Here is a 14,563-nt window from a genome sequence, read left to right as displayed (position 1 = left end):
TCCAGGACGCTAGGGGCAGTGTTGAGCTTTTGTTACCTAGTAACTACACAAGCCAGGAAGTACCAATGATCGGATTTGGGCTGTATCCCAATTCAGGGTCTGCAGCCTTAAAGGCCGCATTTTAAGGCCAATTACATCACAGCGACATGACGAAGGCTGTCCCAATTCAAAGGCTGCTCGAAATGCAGCCCTCAAATGCGTCCTTCATTTCCCTGAATTTTAAGGATGGGTCGGTGTAGCCTTCATGGCCCAACATATCCCAGACTTCATAGTGCGGCGGTGGTGTGGATAATTTTGCCGAAAAAAACGGCGGAAGGGGAGCGGCCGAAGAGTAAACTTTCAGAAGTAAGTACTGAATATTATGTCACTTATTTATGCGCAAATATTTTTATAATGAAGAACATTAAAACATTACTGTTGGCCACATGTTGGGAAAGTTATGTGACATTAGCGATGTTTGTACTAACTTGGTTTTAAAGCCTTTACTTCAAAATACAGTGGGGCAAAAAAGTATTTAGTCAGCCACCGATTGTGCAAGTTCTCCCACTTAAAATGATGACAGAGGTCAGTAATTTGCACCAGAGGTACACTTCAACTGTGAGAGACAGAATGTGAAAAAAAAATCCATGAATCCACATGGTAGGATTTGTAAAGAATTTATTCGTAAATCAGGGTGGAAAATAAGTATTTGGTCAATAACAAAAATACAACTCAATACTTTGTAACATAACCTTTGTTGGCAATAACAGAGGTCAAACGTTTACTATAGGTCTTTACCAGGTTTGCACACACAGTAGCTGGTATTTTGGCCCATTCCTCCATGCAGATCTTCTCGAGAGCAGTGATGTTTTGGGGCTGTCGCCGAGCAACACGGACTTTCAACTCCCGCCACAGATTTTCTATGGGGTTGAGGTCTGGAGACTGGCTAGGCCACTCCAGGACTTTCAAATGCTTCTTACGGAGCCACTCCTTTGTTGCCCGGGCAGTGTGTTTTGGATCATTGTCGTGTTGGAAGACCCAGCCTCGTTTCATCTTCAAAGTTCTCACTGATGGAAGGAGGTTTTGGCTCAAAATCTCACGATACATGGCCCCATTCATTCTGTCCTTAACACGGATCAGTCGCCCTGTCCCCTTGGCAGAAAAACAGCCCCATAGCATGATGTTTCCACCCCCATGCTTCACAGTAGGTATGGTGTTCTTGGGATGCAACTCAGTATTCTTCTTCCTCCAAACACGACGAGTTGAGTTTATACCAAAAAGTTCTACTTTGGTTTCATCTGACCACATGACATTCTCCCAATCCTCTGCTGTATCATCCATGTGCTCTCTGGCAAACTTCAGACGGGCCTGGACATGCACTGGCTTCAGCAGCGGAACACGTCTGGCACTGCGGGATTTGATTCCCTGCCGTTGTAGTGTGTTACTGATGGTGACCTTTGTTACTTTGGTCCCAGCTCTGCAGGTCATTCACCAGGTCCCCCCATGTGGTTCTGGGATCTTTGCTCACCGTTCTCATGATCATTTTGACCCCACGGGATGAGATCTTGCGTGGAGCCCCAGATCGAGGGAGATTATCAGTGGTCTTGTATGTCTTCCATTTTCTGATGATTGCTCCCACAGTTGATTTTTTCACACCAAGCTGCTTGCCTATTGTAGATTCACTCTTCCCAGTCTGGTGCAGGTCTACAATACTTTTCCTGGTGTCCTTCGAAAGCTCTTTGGTCTTGGCCATGGCGGAGTTTGGAGTCTGACTGTTTGAGGCTGTGGACAGGTGTCTTTTATACAGATGATGAGTTCAAACAGGTGCCATTCATACAGGTAACGAGTGGGGGACAGAAAAGCTTCTTACAGAAGACGTTACAGGTCTGTGAGAGCCAGAGATTTTCCTTGTTTGAGGTGACCAAATACTTATCTTCCACCCTAATTTACGAATAAATTCTTTACAAATCCTACCATGTGGATTCATGGATTTTTTTTTTCACATTCTGTCTCTCACAGTTGAAGTGTACCTCTGGTGCAAATTACTGACCTCTGTCATCATTTTAAGTGGGGGAACTTGCACAATCGGTGGCTGACTAAATACTTTTTTGCCCCACTGTATATGCCGTTCAATAGCTGACCTTAATCTTACAGAGAATGTGATGATTTTATGGATAATTAAAGTCAGTCATATATCCACAACAGAAGCTGAAAGTCAGTGATGCTGCTCAGTTTGCAGTCCTGAATATCACGGCACAAGCAGGATCCACTGCACTGTTAATGTTATATTGTTATATATATATATTTTTTTTTTTATTTAACCTTTATTTAACCAGGAATGTCCCGTTGAGATCAAAAACCTCTTTTTCAAGGGAGTCCTGGCCAAGAGGCAGCACATTTCCAAACAAATACATAAATAAATACATATTGCTGCCTCTGTTCGGTGGTGTCGAGCCAGAACGGACTTTAACGTGTGTTTGAACGAGCTGACGGTTCACCCGTTAAGCTGAAAGAAAGATGCTTTAATCACAGGAGTCACACATGTGTCCACTGTACCATCTGGGAACTCTTCTTGTTTACACTCGTAATAACACAAACACTAAATCCTCCTGTTTGTAGCAGTGTGTACACCTGAGACTGTCACCTGTCTGTCTGTCCTGCACTCTCTCTCTGTTTCTTTCTCTCTGATTGTGGAATAAAAGTATGAACATGTGTTTATAAGTTACACTTGTGTTTGAATCCTGCAGCTTATCACACATTTGATTTCCATGTGTGACAACTGCAAGTGTCCAGAGTGAGGACAGACTGAGGGACCCACTGCTGCACATCATCTGTGAGGCTTTGCACCCCTGATGATCCACCAGGACAAACTCAGCAGTGTGTGAGGAAGAGGAGGAGGAAGAGCCAGCAGCAGTTGACAGATGGAGAGAATAGACAGACTGTTCCCTGTTTGTGAAGGACTCCTAGAAAAGTTTAAAATAACTAATTGTCTGTCCTGAATCAGTCTTATTAGGTAATGTTCAGATAATTTTATCATTCCAGTGTTTTCAGTGTGGGAGAAAGTACTCAGAGCCTTCAAGTTACACACTATGAAAGGCAGCAACAAGTTTAATGTTCAGAAACCTAAAGTATGTATCAGCAGCAGAATGGACCTAAAAATAAATGTTTGTTTCAGTTCTATGAAGCTTTGAGTATTTTGGATCAGTAGCACTGCTGTGTTTGTTGCATCATATTGCTGTAATTGTTTATATGCTTTATATATTCTGAGGTAAGTTGATCTATAGTGTTACATCATATTCTATAAGGATGTTATGTGTTTGTATACTTTCTGCCCAGTTTGACGCATTTAGCAGACGTCAGCCTGTTTAAAGCTCTGATATCTATTCTGTATGACTTAAAGCAGTTATGACATGGTCTGATTTTCTCGCCCAATAAAGGAATATTCAATATATCAGTCTACTCTTCATTTTATCAGAAACAGTTATCACAGCTTGTACGTTTTCTTTTTATAAATATATGTAAGCATTGAGCCAAATTTAGTAATGCCAACATACTGAAGAAACAACATTTGTCTCTTATATATGATACACCTATATATGCACTGTCAAAGATACTTGTCTTTGAGTGAAGATTTAAGATATAAATAACTAAGATAAGACATAAATAACTGCAACTTGAATCTGTACTGAGGCTCAGTATTTGACACAGAGTTCATGTTCACTGCTGTAATAGTGTGGAGCAGGGAAATTATTTTACTGCTATTGTTAAAGAATAATCATCATCACCATTGCATTAATAATATAATCTGTAGTTTATATTGCATTCAGAGGTTGAACAGTCACAGGCTGACAGGAAGTTGCAGAGAGTTTGCAGAAGTGAAAGCAGTCTTAGGTTATTTTGAGCAGCAGGCTAAGACGATCATTGCTTTAACAATGTAACAGATAGCTTTAAGATGGCCTTAAGATGTTTATGATAATGTTAACTTTGTATTCCAGGTGCAGTTATAACTATTTTATACACAATGCATATCTGTGCTTATTTGAGTTGATGTTCAGGTTCATTAAGGGTCCAAAGCTTCACTAGTGAGAGTGTCTAGATGATCCATGCTGAGGGAAAACTAGAACATAGAAGGAATTGCAATACATGCTTACACAACAGTTCATTTTAATATCTTTTATATGTTCATATTCTTGTATTAAGCTTTTAGTAGGGGTCAGGAGCTAGTCGGCGAGGTGAAACAGGGTGCAATTGTGGTTAGCACACAGACACACACACACTTAGTTAGAGAGAATCATTTATAGGTGAAAGTTTAATTATGTTTTGCTTGGGGTTGCAAAAAAGAGCAGTTTGTCGCAGAACTGCTGCTGAGGTGTCAAGATGACAAGCGAGCATCCGGCAGTGACAGGAAGCACCTGTTATGAAGATAGAAGACAATTGTTCTTTTAAATTGTGTCAAAAGTCGTTGTGGTTTTGATATTGACGTATGTGTATATATCCTGTCTGTGACGCATGAAGGGGGCGTCAGTAAATCAAACCCTGATGCTATAAAAATCTGTGTATGCTTTGAGGAAGTCGAAGACCACTTGCTGTCTGCGTACAGAGTGTTCTTCCCACACGTGTGTATTCATTAAAATCATTGTTTGACCAAGATCTTCTGGACCAATGGGTGTTTGTACTCTCCTTCCTCAATTTTTGAACCTTAACAATAGCTAATAATGATTAATATAATAACTATAATATTGGCCATATTATATTTACATTACCAAAGTGACATGACTTTAGTCTCATGAACAACATTAGCTAATTGTTATTTACTAACTAATCTTAAATGACTGTTCAGTACAGAAATGAAGCCCAAAAATCATGTTTTACTGTCCTGTGGTCTCAGCCTCAGATACTTATCAAATCACACAAAGCTCTTGTAGAAACAAACAAACAAATGAACAAAATATGTTCTCCTTCATTTCTGTCAAACAAAGTTGTATGACACATTTCCAGCGGTTAGTATCATGGTTGCTAGGCAACCTGGGAAGCGCGATGGAGACTAGACTGTCCCATACAGCGCAAGTTTGTTGCAAACACATTGGCTATGTGTTTGCAACAAACTTGCCGTTTATTTTGCAAATCAAGCTCAACACTGCCCGTAGTATGGGCAGAAATCTGTGCCATCAGAAACTGAATTTGAATAAGTTCAATTTGAATTTGAATTGCTCAGATTGAATCTGAATTGTAACTTGAATAAATGCTTTTGAAAACTGAATTTGAATTAGTCTAATTTGAAATTGAATTTATGGTTTGAAAATGATCATCACTAAATTGAAATTGAATTTTATATTTTGAAAATGAATTGATTTGCTTTGAAACTGCATTTTATCCTTTAAAAATTCAGCTCTCAAATAATTTCAGTTTCACTTCTAACCGTTCAGTTTCAGTTCTACAATTCAATTTCAGTTCCAAAATTCAGTTTTTTGGAACTTACATCCGGTTCCGGTTCAAGCGCAGATTAATAGAACTACGTTTTACTAGCGGACCGAAAGTGTTACCGACGGGAATCTACAGCGTCTTGAGCTGAATTAAGACTTCAGAAGTCATTCGTCATGTCGAATGACCAGCGGATAAACTCTCAGGTTGGTAATAAATGTATTACATGTATAAGAACAAGCGTCATGTTAACAAATGATAGCCGTACAGTAACTGTTATGCTTATTGTAGCTGCTAGCTAAAAACGCTAATTTAGCGTAGTTTGCCCTGGATTCAGCTTTGACAAACAAATATGATTGACTGTTTCTAGTAGAATTCCAAAGTTGTCATCTTGTACCCTGTCAGAGTACTCCCTCTGTATGCTTGCAGAGACCCCTACAGTAGGGAAACATGCAAAACGGTGCCCAAACCTTTGTATTTTAGCTTTATTTATGTCTTACACAGCATCCCAACTCTTTAGCTAACTTAATAACTTTAGCTAAAGTGAATAGTTAGTCTAATTCATTAGTGCAGCATTACTGGATCACCTCTGTTTGAAGTGATATAATGTGATATACAACTATCACTGAAACAGCAAACTTTGTAAATAAGCAAACAACACTTCTCATTTTCTAAACGTTTGGTAACAGCTGTAGATTACACTATCAGTGCTTGTTCACTCTTGACAATAATAACATTTCTAAATTCTCTTTGTGCATTTACAGGTAAACAATATCTAATATTTTATCTAAATGACTGCTTTGTCTTTGAAAAGGGTGAAGAGCCTGAGGCCGGTGACAGTCCAGTTCTACTCTAAGTACATCCTTACAGTGGCTCACAGGACAAGGCCACATTCCTGTCCTGCCAGAAGAGAAAAGAAACCTCAGAGTCTTCATGCAGTTCAACCACACCTGTCATATTCCATATGACAGGGGTCTCAAACTCCAGTCCTCAAGGGCCAAAGTGTCATGCAACTTTTCCATGCCCTCGAGGACTGGAGTTTGAGACCCCTGCCGTATGGTGTTCATGCTGTTTTCCACCCCACAGTTACAGCATGTCTGACTGCCTGTTCAGCATATGCAAAAATATATGATGAGTTTAAGCATGTGATGACTAAGGCCTTCCATTATGGTGTTTGTCATCACATGTCACAGACATCTGGATGATCATTTGGAATAAACAAAAAACTAAAAACTTGTTACTTCATCTTTTATCTTTATTATTATTATTGTTCTTATTTTACACTTTTCATTGTTAGGCATTAGGTTTATTTGTAGTAGTCCTTTCGAACGTCTTTCCCTCTTCCATGTTACTGTGTCAGCTTGTCAGCATCTATTTGGGTTTGGAAGTGGAACAGAAAGTATAGAAATCCAAAGTGCCATTAAAACCAGGAGAGGTTCTTATATTTCAGAAGAAGGGATTAATTCAAAAGACCTCAATGCCATATTTTATTTAGGAACCCTAGAGAGCACTTTGCAAAATAACACATTCTTATAATTTCACCCTCAGATGAGCCAAGCTACGACTGTCAGGGAAGGTGATGTAGGTACAGAGCATATGAGAGTGGTTAAGTTAATGTCTCTTGTCTAGATGAAGGCACAAGAGGGATCAATGGCAAGGCGTAGAGATTCAGTATCTTCAGTCTTCAGTGGACACTCCATTTCTGGCACAAAACACCTGTAAAAGATGGTCAATTTAGGAGGTGACCCGACAACTTCAGCCTGTCAAACATATTAATGGAGCAGTATGTTTAAAAAAAAAATAATCTAATTAAGCATGCACTCAGTAGCCTAAGAATTATTATGGTAGTTAAACACAGTGATAGTTGTATATCACAGTATATCACTTCAAACAGAGGTGATCCAGTAATGCTGCACTAATGAATTAGACTAACTATTCACTTTAGCTAAAGTTATTAAGTTAGCTAAAGAGTTGGGATGCTGTGTAAGACATAAATAAAGCTAAAATACAAAGGGTTGGACACCGTTTTGCATGTTTCCCTACTGTAGGGGTCTCTGCAAGCATACAGAGGGGGTACTCTGACAGGGTACAAGATGACAACTTTGGAATTCTACTAGAAACAGTCGATCATATTTGTTGTCAAAACTGAATTCAGGGCAAACTACGCTAAATTAGCGTTTTTAGCTAACAGCTACAATAAGCATAACAGTTACTGTACGACTATCATTTGTTAACATGACGCTTGTTCTTATACATGTAATACATTTATTACCAACCTGAGAGTTTATCCGCTGGGCATTCGACATGGCGAATGACTTCTGAAGTCTTAATTCAGCTCAAGACGCTGTAGATTCCCGTCAGTAACACTTTCGGTCCGCTAGTAAAACGTAGTTCTATTAATCTGCGCTTGAACCGGAACCGGATGTAAGTTCCAAAAAACTGAATTTTGGAACTGAAATTGAATTGTAGAACTGAAACTGAACGGTGAGAAGTGAAACTGAAATTATTTGAGAGCTGAATTTTTAAAGGATAAAATGCCGTTTCAAAGCAAATCAATTCATTTTCAAAATATAAATTCAATTTCAATTTAGTGATGATCATTTTCAAACCATAAATTCAATTTCAAATTAGACTAATTCAAATTCAGTTTTCAAAAGCATTTATTTAAGTTACAATTCAGATTCAATCTGAGCAATTCAAATTCAAATTGAACTTATTCAAATTCAGTTTCTGATGGCACAGATTTCTGCCCATACCGTAGCGTCCTGGAGCACTTCCGTTGTGATTTGGATTTTGCATGTGTTTTGTATTCTGTACGTGTTTTGTATTTTGTAAGTGTTTTGAGTTTGTACGTGTTTTGGATTTTGTACGTGTTTTGGATTTTGTATGTGTTTTGTATTTTGTAAGTGTTTTGTATTTTGCATGTGTTTTGGATTTTGTACATGTTTTGGAGTTTGTGCGTGCTATTTGGAATTTGTAAGTGTTTTGGAGTTTGCATGTATTTTGGATTTTGTAAGTGTTTTGGATTTTGGATGCGTTTTGGATTTTACATGTGTTTTGGATTGTGCATGTGTTTTGTATTTTGTAAGTGTTTTGAGTTTGTACGTGTTTTGGATTTTGTACGTGTTTTGGAGTTTGTGCGTGCTATTTGGAATTTGTAAGTGTTTTGGAGTTTGCATGTGTTTTGGAGTTTGCATGTGTTTTGGATTTTGCATGTGTTTTGGATTTTGTACGTGTTTTGGAGTTTGCATGTGTTTTGGATTTTGTACGTGTTTTGGATTTTGTACGTGTTTTGAAATTTGTGCGTGCTATTTGGAATTTGTAAGTGTTTTGGATTTTGCATGTGTTTTGGATTTTGTAAATGTTTTGGATTTTGCATGTGTTTTGGATTTTGCATGTGTTTTGGATTTTGTACGTCCTATTTGGAATTTGTAAGTGTTTTGGAGTTTGCATGTGTATTGGAGTTTGTGTGTGCTATTTGGAATTTGTGTTTTGGATTTTGTACGTGTTTTGGATTTTGTGCGTGTTTTGGATTTTGTACGTGTTTTGGAGTTTGTGTGTGCTATTTGCAATTTATAAGTGTTTTGGATTTTGCATGTGTTTTGGAGTTTGCATGTGTTTTGGATTTTGTAAATGTTTTGGATTTTGCATGTGTTTTGGAGTTTGCATGTGTTTTGGATTCTGTACGTCCTATTTGGAATTTGTAAGTGTTTTGGAGTTTGCATGTGTTTTGGAGTTTGTGTGTGCTATTTGGAATTTGTGCTTTGGATTTTGCATGTGTTTTGGAGTTTGTAAGTGTTTTGGATTTTAAAAGTGTTTTGGATTTTGTACGTGTTTTGGAGTTTGTGTTTGCTATTTGCAATTTAAAAGTGTTTTGGAGTTTGCATGTGTTTTGGATTTTGTAAATGTTTTGGATTTTGCATGTGTTTTGGAGTTTGCATGTGTTTTGGATTTTGTACGTGCTATTTGGAATTTGTAAGTGTTTTGGATTTTGCATGTGTTTTGGAGTTTGTAAGTGTTTTGGATTTTGTAAGTGTTTTGGATTTTGTATGTGTTTTGGATTTTGTGCGTGTTTTGGATTTTGTACGTGTTTTGGATTTTGTACGTGTTTTGGAGTTTGTGTGTGCTATTTGCAATTTATAAGTGTTTTGGATTTTGCATGTGTTTTGGAGTTTGCATGTGTTTTGGTTTTTGTACATGCTATTTGGAATTTGTAAGTTTTTTGGAGTTTGCATGTGTTTTGGATTTTGTAAATGTTTTGGATTTTGCATGTGTTTTGGAGTTTGCATGTGTTTTGGATTTTGTACGTGCTATTTGGAATTTGTAAGTGTTTTGGATTTTGCATGTGTTTTGGAGTTTGTAAGTGTTTTGGATTTTGTAAGTGTTTTGGATTTTGTATGTGTTTTGGATTTTGTGCGTGTTTTGGATTTTGTACGTGTTTTGGAGTTTGTGTGTGCTATTTGCAATTTATAAGTGTTTTGGATTTTGCATGTGTTTTGGAGTTTGCATGTGTTTTGGTTTTTGTACATGCTATTTGGAATTTGTAAGTGTTTTGGAGTTTGCATGTGCTTTGGACTTTGTACGTGTTTTGGAGTTTGTGCGTGCTATTTGGAATTTGCTAGTGTTTTGGAGTTTGTACATGTTTTGTTTGTAGGGGCCACCGTATAAACCAGAGAAGAAGAAAACAGACTTTACCATGAAGATCCTCAGTGTGGATCAGTATAATATCAGCCTGATGTCTGCAGTTTAGTGTCAGCACAACTTTCACATCATATTCATCTCAGCACAACTAAAACATGCTGACTGACCTCAGAGTTTCAAGTCCACATCCTGGACTCTCCAGAAAACCACACAGATGCTTCACTCCTGAATCATGCAGGTTGTAGTTGTCACTCAAGTCCAGCTCTCTCAGATGGGAGGGGTTGGACTTCAGTGCTGCTGCCAGATGATCACAGCTGATCTCTGACAAACCACAGTCGATCAATCTGTATAAAGAATGAAAGATGTAAGTTTATTAGACAAAGTGTGAGCTTGAAAGCATTCAGTGTTTCATCATCTGTTCAGAGCTGAAGAGAGTTCAGCATGTAGAAGTTAAGAAAATGGAAACTCCAAACAGCTGAAGCCAACAGGAAGCAGCTTCAAACAAACACAACAAGAGAAAAAACTCTGAATGTTTCACATTATAAAAACAGGAAAAAGACTTGAAAAAGTCCTGTTTTTCCTTCCAGGAACTTTTAAAGGTGAAGTGTGAAAGAAATGGACATATTTGAAGTCCAACACCTTTTTCCAGTCACATTATTAAAGCAGACAAACTACAGGCTCATTTTCATTCCAACAAGTCGTCTTCTGACCTGGACTAACAACACTGGTCTCTATGTGCAGCTGGGTGTGAGACCAGTGCTCGGGGACCGTCTACAATTTGCTTCCATTATTGTCACAAACTGTGGATCCTTTATTGCAAATTCAAATGGGATTCAAATGGTCAGACAAAAGAGGGTTATGAGGAGATATGATGAAATGTTGTGTATTAGCAGCAGCTCCCTGAGCCTCACAGTCAGCTGCACATGGACCAGCTGACATTACCCAGCATTAGAGGCGGGAGTAAAAGATGGATTTTCCTATTTAAATGGTTTTAATTTGAATAAAGCGATGTTGATCCATTCAATCCTGAATCGATTTTTAATATAAATGTATTTTGCCAGAAACTCAGGTTAAAGCTCCCAAAAGTATTTCATAAGCAACCAAACAGATAAAACAGTAAATGAGAGCAGCTAAACACACAAAGATGGAAACACAGAGCGTGGATCGTTCACTCGACGGCACGTACACGGACACGCCGTCGGGGCTGAAAGTGGACAGCTCACAGATCCTGAAGCTGCAGGTTTCATCTGTCTCCAACCAAAACTGAGTGAACCAGCAGCAAAAGAAGATCCAAACTACGCTTTACGTTTGATGAACATCGTCATGAATTCTCTCTGACTTTGACGTTTACTTCCTGCACAGCTCTCTCTCTCTCAGTGTACTTCAAGAACAGTTTACCTTCAAAAATCTGTTTCCTGCATTATTCACTGCTTATTACGCACCAGTCTGCTGTTGTGTTCACTGCTGTCGGCCTCCGAAAACAAAGCCTCATTTCTGCTGTTCAATACTGAAGAAATTGAAACCTTTTAAAATGATGACAGATTACAAACTCTCAGCTGTGTCTGTAATCAAACCTCTGTGACTTTGCTTGACTTCAGCAGCATCAGCTCATGTTCACATGTTGATTCATGGTTTTCTTCAGTTTTTGATTGACTGCAGAATATTTTGAAGGTTATCTGCTATAAAAAGCCAGAACAGGAAAATCTGCTTCATGTGTTTCTGTTTGATCTTCAGTGACTTTGACACAAAGGCCTCTGCTGTGATGATCACACCTCTGATCAAGTCTCACAGTGTCAGCTTTGTTTTTATACATATGGATATGTGCTGTTAAATGATCAGAGTTATAATATTTCAAACTGTCTGCTGTGTGCCGTGACCTTTGACCTGCTAAAGACAGTCAGCTGTGGATTATTCATTGTTGTGTCTGATACTTAGAACTGTGAGGAAGAACACTACACAGTTAATCAGGGTCCCCTCTCTCTGAATCAGGAAAGGTGGGCAGGCCGCGTGTGGGCCGCGGGCCATACGTTGAGTCTCACTGTTTGAAATGTGAACATTGTTCTGCTGCAGTCAATGGACTAAACCAGAGAAGAAGAAAACAGACTTTACCATGAAGATCCTCAGTGTGGATCAGTATAATATCAGCCTGATGTCTGCAGTTTAGTGCCAGCACAACTTTCACATCATATTCATCTCAGCACAACTAAAACATGCTGACTGACCTCAGAGTTTCAAGTCCACATCCTGGACTCTCCAGGAAACCACACAGATGCTTCACTCCTGAATCCTGCAGGTTGTAGTTGTAGCTCAGGTCCAGCTCTCTCAGATGGGAGGGGTTGGACTTCAGTGCTGCTGCCAGATAATCACAGCTGATCTTTAACAAACCACAGCCCTTCAATCTGTATAAAGAATGAAAGATGTAAGTTTATTAGACAAAGTGTGAGCTTGAAAGCATTCAGTGTTTCATCATCTGTTCAGAGCTGAAGAGAGTTCAGCATGTAGAAGTTAAGAAAATGGAAACTCCAAACAGCTGAAGCCAACAAGAAGAAGCTTCAAACAAACACAGCAAGAGAAAAAACTCTGAATGTTTCACATTAAAGTCGTACATTTCTCATAAAAACAGGACAAAGACTTGAAAAAGTCGTGTTTTTCCTTCCAGGAACCACAAGGCTTCACTTTTAAAGGTGAAGTGTGAAAGAAATGGACATATTTGAAGTCCAACACCTTTTTCCAGTCACATTATTAAAGCAGACAAACTACAAGCTCATTTTCATTCCAACAAGTCATCTTCTGACCTGGACTAACAACACTGGTCTCTATGTGCAGCTGGCTGTGAGACTAGTGCTCAGGGAGCGTCTACAAAGTGCAACACTGAAAGAACATCACACACTAATTTGCTTCCAGCACTTTCACACAAACATCTACTGTCATTATTGTCACCAAACTCTGTGGATCCTTTATTGCAAATTCAAATGGGATTCAAATGGTCAGACAAAAGAGGGTTATGAGGAAATATGATGAAATGTTGTGTATTAGCAGCAAGTTATTAAATCATTTTCCTCAGAAACCAAACAAAATGATTGACAAACATATTTTAACAAACTCAGTGTTGGACTTGGATCAGCAGGATAAGCTGATGTTTAAAGGCATTTGAGTCTCGCTGTATGAGAGTCCAGTTATTACTCAATATTTATGGATGATGTTCTTTCTGTGTTGCACTTTGTAGACGCTCCCTGAGCCTCACAGCCAGCTGCACATGGACCAGCTGACATTACCCAGCATTAGAGGCGGCTGTAAAAAAAGGGATTTTCCTATTTAAATGGTTTTAATTTGAATAAAGCGATGTTGATTCATTCAATCCTGAATCAATTTTTAATATAAATGTATTTTGCCAGAATCTCAGGTTAAAGCTCCCAAACGTATTTCAACAACAACCAAACAGATAAAACAGTAAATGAGAGCAGCTAAACACACAAAGATGGAAACACCGAGCGTGGATCGTTCCCTCCACTGCACGGACACGCCGTCGGGGCTGAAAGTGGACAGCTCACAGATCCTGAAGCTGCAGGTTTCATCTGTCTCCAACCAAAACTGAGTGAACCAGCAGCAAAAGAAGATCCAAACTACGCTTTACGTTTGATGAACATCGTCATGAATTCTCTCTGACTTTGACGTTTACTTCCTGCACAGCTCTCTCTCTCTCAGCGTACTTCAAGAACAGTTTACCTTCAAAAATCTGTTTTCTGCATTATTCACTGCTTATTACGCACCAGTCTGCTGTTGTGTTCACTGCTGTCGGCCTCCGAAAACAAAGCCTCATTTCTGCTGTTCAATACCGAAGAAATGTAAACCTTTTAAAATGATGACAGATTACAAACTCTCAGCTGTGTCTGTAATCAAACCTCTGTAACTTTGCTTCACTTCAGCAGCATCAGCTCATGTTCACATGTTGATTCATGGTTTGCTTCAGTTTTTGATGGACTGCAGAATATTTTGAAGGTTATCTGCTATAAAAAGCCAGGACAGGAAAATCTGCTTCATGTTTTCCTGTTTGATCCTCAGTGATTTTGACACAAAGGCCTCTGCTGTGATGATCACACCTCTGATCAAGTCTCACAGTGTCAGCTTTGTTTTTATACATATGGATATGTGCTGATAAATTATCCGAATTATAATATTTCCCACTGTCTGCTGTGTGCCGTGACCTTTGACCTGCTAAAGACAGTCAGCTGTGGATTATTCATTGTTGTGTCTGATACTTAGAACTGTGAGGAAGAACACTAAACAGTTAATCAGGGTCCCCTCTCTCTGAATCAGAAAAGGTGGGCAGGCCGCGTGTGGGCCGCAGGCCATACGTTGAGTCTCACTGTTTGAAATGTGAACATTGTTCTGCTGCAGTCAATGGACTAAACCAGAGAAGAAGAAAACAGACTTTACCATGAAGATCCTCAGTGTGGATCAGTATAATATCAGCCTGATGTCTGCAGTTTAGTGTCAGCACAACTTTCACATCATATTCATC

General features: G+C 38.9%; 1 protein-coding gene across 1 annotated transcript in view; it reads right to left on the bottom strand.

Moving 5' to 3' along the window:
* Positions 1-14,563, bottom strand: part of LOC147329621 (NACHT, LRR and PYD domains-containing protein 12-like) — an 80,397-nt gene that overhangs the window by 23,953 nt on the left and 41,881 nt on the right. The window contains exons 7-8 of the mRNA XM_086290909.1: positions 12,264-12,440; positions 10,209-10,385 (exon numbers count right to left, since the gene is read on the bottom strand). Of these exons, the coding sequence (XP_086147035.1) occupies positions 10,209-10,385; positions 12,264-12,440 (354 nt within the window). The remainder of the gene's footprint in view (positions 1-10,208; positions 10,386-12,263; positions 12,441-14,563) is intronic.

This window comes from Aulonocara sp. 'chitande type north' Nkhata Bay, linkage group LG5 (assembly GCF_057382095.1).
Source record: "Aulonocara sp. 'chitande type north' Nkhata Bay isolate Kocher_YH1m ecotype deep benthic linkage group LG5, A_spYH_male_GT1.1, whole genome shotgun sequence".
NCBI lineage: Eukaryota > Metazoa > Chordata > Actinopteri > Cichliformes > Cichlidae > Aulonocara > Aulonocara sp. 'chitande type north' Nkhata Bay.
This window is presented reverse-complemented; position numbering and strand designations above follow the sequence as displayed.